The sequence below is a fragment of the Staurois parvus genome, unplaced genomic scaffold (genome assembly GCF_062004578.1).
Source record: "Staurois parvus isolate SC_StPar_1 unplaced genomic scaffold, SC_StPar_1.0 ptg000165l, whole genome shotgun sequence".
NCBI lineage: Eukaryota > Metazoa > Chordata > Amphibia > Anura > Ranidae > Staurois > Staurois parvus.
Window position 1 is genome coordinate 19,756,976 of NW_028317961.1, and position 12,086 is coordinate 19,769,061.

A 12,086-nucleotide genomic window follows, 5' to 3' on the forward strand; every position below is an offset into this window, starting at 1 on the left:
AGGTGATTGCAGATAATACCTACTGTATATAACAATATATTCATAGATTCGGTTAGATTATGTTTGAATACTACTAGGATAACAAAAGAATTCTTACCGGTTTTGGCATGTTTGGTTCTTTCTGAAGTTGCCCACCAAAGAATAAATGATGTAATTTCCAGGTTCAGTACTAAAGCAGATCCTAAAATAGAAAAGTATTCATGAATATATAGTATAGCACAGGTACTGAGCTGCTTGGAAAATGTCCTATGTTCTCAAGTAAGATGTGTGAATCATAACTCAAGCAAGCAGTTTCAAGTAGCAATGAAAAAAAAAAAAGCCTCACCCTGTGGAGGAAAGTCCAATTACAACCTTAAAAAGGTCATTTAAACCACACCCTTCAATCTAAACATATTCGGTATATTGCTGCATGTAAACCCTCTAGACCTGCACACTGTACAGAACAGAAGTCACACAATAAACTCTTTAATGTCTATCTTTATATATTATTGTAGTTACTAACTTTTTCTGTCTCTGCTTTAAAATGTATATTAGGTACAGTATCAGCATGTGACTTCTTGCTCACCAAAAACATAAACAATGTTTACTCACTGTAACAAGTAGCATATGTTACATTGCTATGACAGGCACAACACCTATAGGCATCACCAGTTTAAAAGAACTTCCTTCTGATGTGGGGAATCTACACCATCATGTAGGATGACAGGTAGGAGAACCAGCTTACAAAATATCTGAGTATGACATATTAAGAAAAAATGTAAAGCATTTACTTTACTATAAATCATAGGTATTTTAATTGCGAATACAATATTGTGCAGAAAGTTTGGAGTTTCAGTAATACCCTTTAATGGCTAACTTAGATGCAAACTTTAAAGATGCCTTGGATTCCTGCTGGCTATTGTATTCTGATGGTGAGCCCCAGCAGCTGTCAGAATACCTCAACAGGTGCTGCGCCTGATCGATGCAGCCATTGCTTGGCCAACAATTTTCTGCCTGGTTCCTTCAATTTGCAGATTGAAGGATGTCAGGAGGATAGGTGCCTACAGAGCCACCCATATAGCTGGCTCATCATTCCGTGTATAGCATGATTAAGGCATTCAAAAAGCTTCCATCTTTAATAAAAGAAAGAGATTTGTTCTATACACATATATATATATTTTTTTTTTTGCTGTTATCTTCCCTTATCTGCTGAGCTATCTTCAAAAAAAATACTCAAACGCCCAGCAAATCCAACGTTGTCCCAGTGTGATCAGCTGACATGTTACTGCACCAACGTCTTTCCTTTCCGACATCATCAGGAGCCAGCTGAATCTTACTTGTTCAGACAGCTGGCCCCCTGATGATGAGCTGCCAAGTCTGCCGCACTCCAACCGCTGTGTTGAAGCTGATGCCTCCTAAGACAGGTGATGTGCATATCCCAGGAGGCTTCAGTAGTGGAGGATGGAGGAAATGGCATTCTCATCTAGGCAGAAATAGAGGCAGGAGGTGGGGTGAAGTGTAAAAAAAAAAAAAATAAGCTTGCTGTGAGGATGTGGGGGATTTGTGTGAGTAAACGTCTGTTTTAAGTAAGCCAATAAAGGGTATTACTTCAGGTGGTTGTAAAGGCAGAAGAATTTTTTACCTTTGTGCATTCAATGCGCGAAGGTAATAAACATTGTGAATGCAGTTTCCCCCCTCAGCCCCCCCTTTTACACACATGAGCTGGTTCTACCTGAGAGCAGCGGCCCTCCCAGGTCTCTCCCTCCTCATTGGCTGAGACAAAGTAGTGGGAGCCGTTGGCTCCCGCTGCTGTCAATCACAGCCAGTAAGGAGGAAACAGGAGGCAGGGCCGAGCAACTCTCTGTGAGTGCCCCCGGAGCAAGCAGCTTCCAGCCAGGAGCACTGATGGGGGAACCAAGAAGAAGATTGCGGCTGCTCTGTGCAAAACGTATACACAAAGCTGGTAACTATAACATGTTTGTTATTAAAAAAAATAAGATATTAAGCTTTTAATGTAACTTTAAATCTGAATTTCAGGGAAGACAAAAATCCAGTTAAGCAACAGGGCAGCCTTCACACTGCAAAATGGATTAAATGCCCATTTATGTCCAGGGTACCAAAAAAAAAAAGCACTTTTACTTACCTGACCTCCTTCAGGCTCCCTTCAGTCTATAAGGGCCCTTTCACACAGGCTTCCTGATCAAGTTTGCTTGTCAGTGTTTCAGGCGGACCTGATTGGAAGCTTCAAGGACAGGCAGATGTAAACTGACTTTTGCCCATTTACACCTGCCTACCTCTGAGTTCAGCCAGGTCTGGAGAAAAAAAAACAGAAAAAGGGCTGTGTCCTTTTCTGTTTTTTCGGGTCTGGATGTGACAGATCGGAAGTCGTTTACATCCGACTGCCCATAGAGCTAGCACATTTCCACCGGCACAAGCATCAAAAAAACTGACATTCTTCTCATTCTGCTCCGATTCAGCAAGGAATCAGCTCACGGGTCCCATGCTGATCAAAGTAGACCTCACTCTGTGTGAAGGAGCCCTAAGACTGGAGCCCACAGCCTTTTCTCCCCTACGTTCCAGTGGTCACATGCCCTCAGATGTCATCAAATACAATGTCATACAAAATACATAGTCCTGCATTGCATATGAGAAGGACAAGGGACAGCCCACAAGCTGGAGCATAGGGGGCAAGAGATGGGCTACAGCTGCTGGGAAATTGGAGATCAGGTAAGTAAGGCAGACTATGGATGAGTCCATTTTTTTCCATTTAACCAGTCACTGAATGATAAAACTGACTTGATTCCCTCAACCACACACTCAAGGTGGATGAGGTAATCCTTCCTGCTGTATTTGTTTTCTGACAGCGGGGAGACGTCATCAGAATACGCAGATCAGTTCTACAGTCTATAGCATGCAGCACTGATCAAGCAGAAATTTTTCAACAAAGTAGTAGAAAAGAAGTCGACCAGTAAATAGTCTTCTGTTCAATCACAGTGCCCATACATGGATTGAATTTTTCCAGTCCCTGCTGAGCTGGCTGACCATTGATCCATGTATGGCCAGCTTAGAGCTGTTTTTATGGTACCCTAGACATAAATAGTTCTACATAAATCGATGGCTAAAGGCAACCATACACTGATTAAAATTAGACTGGTTCAGAAGGGACTAACCAAATTTTGGTCCATGTATAGGCAGCCTGGTCTACCAATTGACTTTGGTAGAGCCAGGATGTCAGATTTATGCCGCTTGATCAGCGCCCCTGGCTATGGCATGCAGTGATGATCAGTGTATTCTGGCGGAAAGGGAGTCTCTCTGCTGTCAGAATACAATGACCCAGCGGGGAGGATTCCCCCGTCCATCATGAAGTCATGGATGGGAGAATCTTTTTTTTTTTCCCAACCCGTTGGTTGAATGGAAAAAAAATTAATCATGTATAAGCTGCTTAACACAATACTGATAAAATACTACAAATACTGTACAGCTAATCAACAACTGATAATCATATCCCATAAATAAAACGGTAGCCTTGGCTGGTAACAGAAGCTGGGGACAATACAAAGGAAAAACATCTACAACATACAAACTGGGAGTCCCTACAAATGAGAGGCACTGTCTACAACTACATTCACATGGATGTCTATGGCTGCATTCACACGGCTGTATAAGACTATATTCACACGGATGTCTACGGCTACATTCACACGGATGTCTACGGCTACATTCACACGGATGTCTACGGCTACATTCACACGGATGTCTACGGCTACATTCACACGGATGTCTACGGCTACATTCACACGGATGTCTACGAATACATTCACACAGATGTCTACGGCTACATTCACATGGCTGTATAAGACTACATTCACATGCATGTCTATGGCTACATTTACATGGATGTTTACGGCTACATTCACATTATTATTATACAGGATTTATATAGCGCCAACAGTTTGCTTAGCACTGTACATTATAATGGGAGACAGTACATGAGACAGTACAGTAACAATTTAATTCAATACACGAGGGGTTCGAGAGCCCTGCTCCTTGAAGCTTACAATCTAGGAGGGAGGGGATAGTGGTACAAGAGGAAGTGGCTGTGGGGGATGGAGTGGTTGGAAGAGTGGAGGAGATTGGCAATTAGCGGAGGGCGGGGTAGGCTTCCCTGAAGAGATGGGTTTTCAGGGTGCGCCTAAAGGTGAGGAGAGTAGGTGATAGTCTGATGGATGGGGTAGGGAGTTCCAGAGGATGGGAAAAACCCTGGAGAAGTCCTGTAGGCGGGCATGGGAGGAGGAGACCAGGGAACTAGAGAGAAGGAGGTCTTGTGAGGAGCGGAGAGTGCGTTTTGGGTGGTATTTGGATATCAGATCGGTGATGTAGTTTGGGGCAGTGTTATGAACAGCTTTGTATGTCAATGTTAGCATTTTGAATTTTATCCATTAGGCAATCGGAAGCCAGTGGAGGGATTGGCAGAGAGGAGTGGCGAATACGGAGCGGTTAGTAAGGAGGATGAGTCTGGCTGCAGTATTCAGGATAGACTGAAGCGGGGATAGCCTGCGGTGATGTAGGCCGGTGAGGAGGGAGTTACAGTAGTCAAGTCGTGATATAATAAGGGAGTGAATGAGTTGCTTAGTAGTTTCCGGGCTTAGGAACGGACGTATTTTGGAGATGTTGCGGAGGTGAAGTCTATATGAGTTTGTCAGTGATTGGACCTGGGGCTGGAAAGACAGATTGGAGTCTAGGATGACACCTAGTACTCTGGCTTGCGGGGTGGGTCTGATGGTGGCGTTGTTGGTCGTGATGGAGAAGTCGGGGGGGGGGGGCGTGCTGGGGGGAAAACTAGGAGCTCGGTTTTGGAAAGATTTAGTTTGAGGAAGTGGAGTGACATCCAGTCCGATATGTCGCTCAGTAGGCTTGTGATACGGGCGGAGACTGAAGGGGAGAGGCGAGGGGCAGAGAGATAGATTTGCGCGTCGTCGGCATAGAGATGGTAGTTGAAGCCGTAAGAGTGTATCAGTTGGCCAAGGGAGGAGGTGTAGATGGAGAAGAAAAGGGGCCCGAGGACAGAACCTGGAGGGACCCCAATAGAGAGGGGGAGTGAGGGGGAGGTGGTAGTATTATAGGTAACACTGAAGGAGCGCTGTGATAGATAGGAATAGAGCCATGAGAGGGCAGAGTCTCTGAGGCCAAGAGAGTGTAGTTTTTTTAGGAGGAGGGGGTGGTCAACCGTGTCGAAAGCCACGGAGAGGTCGAGCAGCAGGAGCACTGAATAGTGGCCATTCACATGGACGTCAACGGCTGCATTCACATGGACGTCAACGGCTGCATTCACATGGACGTCAACGGCTGCATTCACATGGACGTCTACGGCTGCATTCACATGTCTGTATACGACTACATTCACATGTCTGTATACGACTACATTCACATGTCTGTATACGACTACATTCACATGTCTGTATACGACTACATTCACATGTCTGTATACGACTACATTCACATGTCTGTATAAGACCACATTCACATGGCTGTATAAGACCACATTCACATGGCTGTATAAGACTACATTCACATGTCTGTATAAGACTACATTCACATGTCTGTATAAGACTACATTCACATGGCTGTATACGGCTACATTCACATGGCTGTATACGGCTACATTCACATGGCTGTATACGGCTACATTCACATGTCTGTATAAGACTACATTCACATGTCTGTATAAGACTACATTCACATGGCTGTATACGGCTACATTCACATGTCTGTATAAGACTACATTCACATGTCTGTATAAGACTACATTCACATGGCTGTATAAGACCACATTCACATGGCTGTATACGGCTACATTCACATGGCTGTATATGGCTACATTCACATGTCTGTATATGGCTACATTCACATGTCTGTATATGGCTACATTCACATGGCTGTATACGGCTACATTCACATGTCTGTATAGGGCTACATTCACATATCTGTATATGGCTACATTCACATGGATGGGCAGTACACTGGATAAATTGTTAACACGTCTGCCTGGCAGTACTTGATTCATTGGTCTGAATCCCAACCCTGGCACCACCTGCCTGGAGTTTACATGTTCTCCCTGTGCCTGCGTGGGTTTCCTCTGGATACTCCGGCTTCCTCCCACACTCCAAAGACATGCTGGTAGGTTAATTGGCTCCTGTGTAAATGTCCCTAGTGTGTGTATGTATGAATGTGACTTAGGGACCTTAGACTGCACGCCCCTTGAGGGTTAGGGACTGATGTGAATGTACAATATATAAGTAAAGTGCTGTGTAAATTGACGGCACTACATAAGTACCTGAAATAAAACATGGATATATTCACATGGGTGTAAAAATGTTACAGATCGCATTACACTTTTTTTTTTCTAGCACAAAACTTCCTGCATCACGATTAGTAAATACTTGCATAAACCTGTCCTGTCCCCCCCCCCCCCCCCCCCCCTGCAATACCTGCATCTGTCATACGTGTCAAAGTATGACCTCAGATACAGATTTTTGGATTTCGTTTTACGGATCTGAACGCAGTGCATGTTTATGCGAATGTCAGCTGCATTCAGATCCGCGAATAAAATAATGCTGGTAAATGTGTTTTTTGGGGGGTTTTTTAACAAGTGTGTGAATGCCGCCTATGTCTATGGGTGGTCAATTCTCCTAGGTGAGGTGAATGAGCCTTCTTGTATCCAGAGCTCAGCAGGCTGTAGGGTGCTCTCTGTAATAAAGCCTTCATAGGGTGACCCTGAAATTCTGCACAGCCCCACCTCTACCTGGCTCCTTCCTCTGCTCTCTAACTTGTTCTGCCACTTTCAGAGTTTGCTCTGTGAAGGAGTCTCCCCCTCAGTCCTGCCCTGACTGCTGTACATGTGAAGAGCTGTTTGTGTTGGGATTTCTGAGTCCTACATTGCACAAGACACCTGAACACAGGCACACCCCATCCCTCCAGATCACCCTGCCATCCACAAACCTCCATTGTCTCCCTGCTGTGTGCCCAGGGCTCCTCGTACGCAGCCAGCTCCCTCAGGCAGCTCTGCATCTCCTCCAATCTCAGCCAACAACGAGCTCCCGGGACTTGCTGTGCCCTCTCCTGCCAGGGGCACTAATCCTGCTAACACCTGTTGTCACTAGTAGACATCCTCCTCCTCCTCCTCAGGATTACTGCGACAAGCAGGCAGCATGGAGGATGCGGTCACCACACACAGTACTCACCGCTGTAGATGGCAGTCAGTGCCCGAGGTGCCCAGCTCCTCTCTCCCCCGGTGCTCCTTTACTCCCCTCTGGCTGCAATATGGCTGACTTGCCAACTTAGTCCAGCTGGTCCCTCCCTCAGTCCTGCCACTCCCTCAGCTGGGACCTGTTGTGTCACCCATTACCTGCCTCTCCCTCCACTCCCACAGCTTCTGAGGTGTACAGCACCAGCACATGTCACTACACACAAATACAGCACTTTATCACTGATTTTCAGCCCTTTTTATGCTACCATTTTATAAAACTATAGGCAAAACTTCATAAAAAATCAAGTGTGGGATTTAGATACACATGCACGCCGGACATATAGCCCCTGTGCGTCCAGTCCTAGCGCTTATCGCGTCTGGGAGGCATAGGCGCAGCATCCAGCTCTGCAAAGGCCTGTGGCAGGCTGAAATATGCTGTGACTGGACAAGACAGGAGTGGTACTCGTGTATAGAGCCATAGATATGTAGGGCTTATTTACACCAGGTGCAGTCGACGCAAAATGTCATACAAAATCACGTTTGGGCTTTAGATACACATGCACAAAGGACATATTGCCCCTGTGCGCCCAGTCCTAGCGTTTATCGCGTCTGGGAGGCATAGGTGCAGCATTCAGCTCTGTAAAGGCCTGTGGCAGGCTGAAATATGCTGTGACTGGACAAGACAGCAGTGGTACTCGTGTTTAGAGCTGTAGATATTTAGGGCTCATTTACACCAGGTGCAATTGGATGCAAAACTTATCAAAAAATCAAGTTTTGGCTTTAGATACACATGCGCACCAGACATATGGCCCCTGTGTGTCCAGTCCTAGCGTTTGTGCATGCCTAGGAGCGGGGGCGGACTAACAACTCGTGGGGCCCCGGGCAATAGGGGATCATGGGGCCCCTGTGTCCTTGCCCAGACTCAAAAAAGCCTATGAAAAAGGTACCAGGGGCATTTCATTGGGCTCCCTACTGACCCCGGGCCCTTGGGCAGTGCCCGAGTTTCCAAATGGTCAGTCTGCCCCTGCCTGGGAGGCATAGCTGCAGCATCCAGCTCTGTAAAGGCCTGTGGCAGGCTGAAATATGTTGTGACTGGACAAGACAGCAGTGGTACTCATGTTTAGAGCCGTAGATATTTAGGTCTCATTTACACCAGGTGCAATTGGATGCAAAACTTAAACAAATAATCAAGTTTGGGGTTTAGATACACATGCGCACCAGGCATATGGCCCCTGTGCGTCCAGTCCTAGTGTTTTAGCATGTCTGGGAGGCATAGGTGCGGCATCCAGCTCTGTAAACGTCTGTGGCAGGATGAAATATGCTGTGACTGGACAAGACAGGGGTGGTACTTGTGTTTAGACAGTGGGACGCAAAACCTAACCCATTAGCGCAGGCGCCTCCTGGCCCTTTAGGGTTTCAGAAGCTGGGAGGCGGGGCGAGGTTTTAGAGTCATGTGACTGCCGTGATTCGCCGTCACGGCGGTCACATAATGGGAAAAGGTCCCACTCAAAAGAGGAGATCGGGACCTTTCCGTGAGTACCGGACATGTGTGCTGGGAGCGCGCAGGGCGCGCGCTCTCAGCACATATGTTTTTCTGAATTGCACACAAATGTGCAGCCGCTCGACGTCTAGGCCCAGACGCCAGGAGGCTGCACATTTGTGTGCAGCCGGCATGAAGAGGTTAAACAAAAAAATCAAGTTTGGGCTTTAGATACACAGGCGCACCAGGCGCATAGCCCTTGTGCATCCAACCCAGCGTTTTTGTGCGCCTGAGAGTTATAGCTACAGCGCCCAGGTCTGTAAAAGCCTGTGGCTGGCTTTAATATGCAGTGGTTAGATGAGGCACGACCAGGGGTGGACTGACAACTCATGGGGCCCCCAGGCAATAGGGGATCATGAGGCCCCTGTGTCCTTGCCCACACTCAAAGCACACCCAAAAAAGCCTATAAAAAAGGTACTGGGGGCATTTCATGGGGCCCCCTACTGACCCTGGGCCCTCGGGCAGTGCCCGAGTTCTCGAATGGTCAGTCCACCCCTGGGCACGACATTGTGGTACTCATATTTAGGGCCATAGACATTTAGGGCTCATTAAAGCAGAAATTCACCCCTAAGGGGAAGTTCCACTTTTCTGCCTCCTTCCTCTGCAATAGGAATGGGCTTGATGTTCAATTAAAAAATAAGTTCGACATTATCCGGTCGTGTGTTAGACAAACACACAAACAGTAAGGGCATTCGGTGGGCTGTGCCCCACAATGCACCGCGCCATAACTGTGCATTGTGAATGGCCGAAACAATTGCAATGCTTTTGCCAATCACAGCGCATGATGGCGTCACATGTTGACACCCCCCTTTGTGACGTCATCACAGTATTTAAGAACTGTCAGGCCAGCTGTCAGAGGGCGGGAGCGTCGAGAGCGGAGCGATTTTTTTTTCTTTTTTTGGGTTGGTGGTGGAGGTGGGCATCGTGATTGACAATTAATCTACTTCGGGGGACATTTTTTTTATTTTTAATAAAGGACTTGTCAAAGACTGTCTTCTGTCATTTTTTTATACTACACTTTTTCACTTTTTTTTGTGAATGAGTAGCAGTACCATGTACCCCATTCTCATTCACATGGGTTGGGGGGGTGGGATCTGGGGGCCCCCATATTGAAGGGGACTTTCAGATTCCAATAAGCCCCCCACCACAGCCACCGGCCACAGATGTGGGGAAGAGGCCCTTGTCCCCATCAATATGGGGACAAGTTGCTTTGGAAGGGGAAGCCCCCCTAGCCCAAAGCACCCCCCCATGTTGAAGGCAAGTGGCCTGGTATGGTTCAGGAAGGGGGGTGCTCGCTTGTCTCCTCCCTTTCCTGACATGCCGGGCTGCATGCTTGGATAAGGGTTCCGTAATGGATTTTGGGGAGGACCAACCTGCCATTTTTTTGAAAAAATTTGGCATGGGGGGTTCCCTTCAAAATCCATACCAGACCCAAAGGACTTGGTATGGATGGGGGGGCGGACCCTCACGTCGTTTAAAAAAAAAATGTAATTGCCAGCAATTCTTTTTACATTCAGCTATCAGCGGGGAACCCCCCTGAAAGCTGAAACATTACCGCATGTTTTCACTACAAAAATACCGCATGACTTAACCTCTTCCCCTTTGCCCTATAGTAGAAGTACTGCTACAGGCCATCAGGGCTGCGCAAAATCACGTGTATATTTGCATTTCTGGGTAGGGGGCGTGCACCATTGGCGGATACAAATGTTGATCACTGGGTCCCAGCCAGAGATTCCCTGCCGGCACCAAGCGATCGCTGAGGAACAGTGACAGGGGAGAGACCTGCGTGTAAACAACACAGGTCTCTCTCCTGCACAGCAGAGAAATACAGAGCAGTATGTTTACCAGGTAAAACACACACAGCACACAGTAAATCAGCACACAGTTAACCCTTTGATCGCCCCAGATGTTAATAATATAACTCATGCGATATTTTAGTAGCTGTGCGCAGGGGCGGACTGACAACTCATGAGGCCCCCGGGCAATAGGGGATCATGGGGCCCCTGTGTCCTTGCCCAAACTCAAATAAGCCTATGAAAAAGGTACCAGGGGCATCTCATGGGGCCCCCTACTGACCCCGGGCCCTTGGGAGTGCCCAAGCTTCCACCCCTGGCTGTGCGGTATCTTAGCGCATATTCAGATGTGCTAAGATATGGCTTAGTGAATTATCCCTGTTCGAAGTATGTTGCCAAACTTTCATTAGGTTTGAATGTTCGACTGCAAACCGAACAGGGAGGTGTTTGGCCCATCACTGCTCTGCAACTTTACAGAATTTTTTTTTTTTGGGGGGGTGAGCAAGTACCTGGTTTTAACCACTTGCCTACAGGGCACTTATACCCCCTTCCTGCCCTGGCCAGTTTTCAGCACTGATAGGCGGTACTGATACCCAGCACTGTTAGGCCGCACTGATGGGTGGCACTGATGCACACTGATAGGCAGCACTGACTGGCACTGATAGGTGGCACTAACTGCCACTGATAGGTGGCACTGACTGGCAGCACTGATAGGTGGCACTAACTGGCACTGATAGGTGACACTAAAAGGCAGCTCAGATGGGCACTGATATGTGACATTGATGTGCACTGGTAGGCACTGATATGTGACATTGATGAGGCACTGATGGGCACTGGCAGGTGGTATTGATGAGCACTGACAGCTGGCATTGATGGGCACTGATAGATGGCACTGCTGAGGCTACACTGATCATAAGGGCACACTGATCATCAGTGCCCTGATGATCAGTGTACGTCCCCTCTGAGTAATGCTGACTACCAGCTCTCCACTCTTCTCGAGCTGTCAGTGTGACAGCTTGTGAGGAGAGAAATGCCGATAACTGGCATTTCCCTATTTACATGCTATCAGCTGTGATTGGACACAGCTGATCACATGACCGATCAACGCACCACCGATCGCCGCGCTGCGGGCTCCCGGAGTCGTGTACGCACAGGTAGAGTGGGAGGATGTCATATGACGTCTTCCCAGAATGAGAGAACTGCCTTCACCCGTCATTTCCTTACATGGCGGGCGGGAGGCGGTTAAAGCTGCACGTATCACCTAAAGCATTCACCTAGGCAAGAAGCGTGCAACTTCTTGGGACACATCACAGGTCCCAGAAGAGGACCATTCACAGGGTGTTGGTTAACTCACACATGTGTGGTGGGGAACCAACTGTGAAGCATCAAAGAGTCACAGCTGGCTTCCCACAGTTAGCATGGTGGCGCCAAGGACCCGAAGACCCGCAAAGAACTGGCCCCAGTGAGGACAGTGCTGGATCCCTAGACAGTTAGCCTGGGTTCATATATACAGTATCTCACAGAAGTG

The 12,086-nt window shown here is 47.5% G+C and overlaps 1 protein-coding gene across 2 annotated transcripts in view; it reads right to left on the bottom strand.

Moving 5' to 3' along the window:
• The window catches only part of EZR (ezrin), a 111,443-nt gene extending 104,077 nt beyond the window's left edge, over positions 1–7,366 (bottom strand). Inside the window, exons 1-2 of one of the 2 annotated variants that reach the window (XM_089676286.1) lie at positions 7,221–7,366; positions 98–181 (exon numbers count right to left, since the gene is read on the bottom strand). In XM_089676286.1, the coding sequence (XP_089532412.1) occupies positions 98–109 (12 nt within the window). In that variant the 5' untranslated portion in view covers positions 110–181; positions 7,221–7,366. Of the gene's footprint in view, positions 1–97; positions 182–6,978; positions 7,044–7,220 lie in introns of those variants that run through there. The other variant, XM_089676287.1, reaches the window with a different exon arrangement.
• Between the last annotated feature and the right edge of the window lie 4,720 nt (positions 7,367–12,086).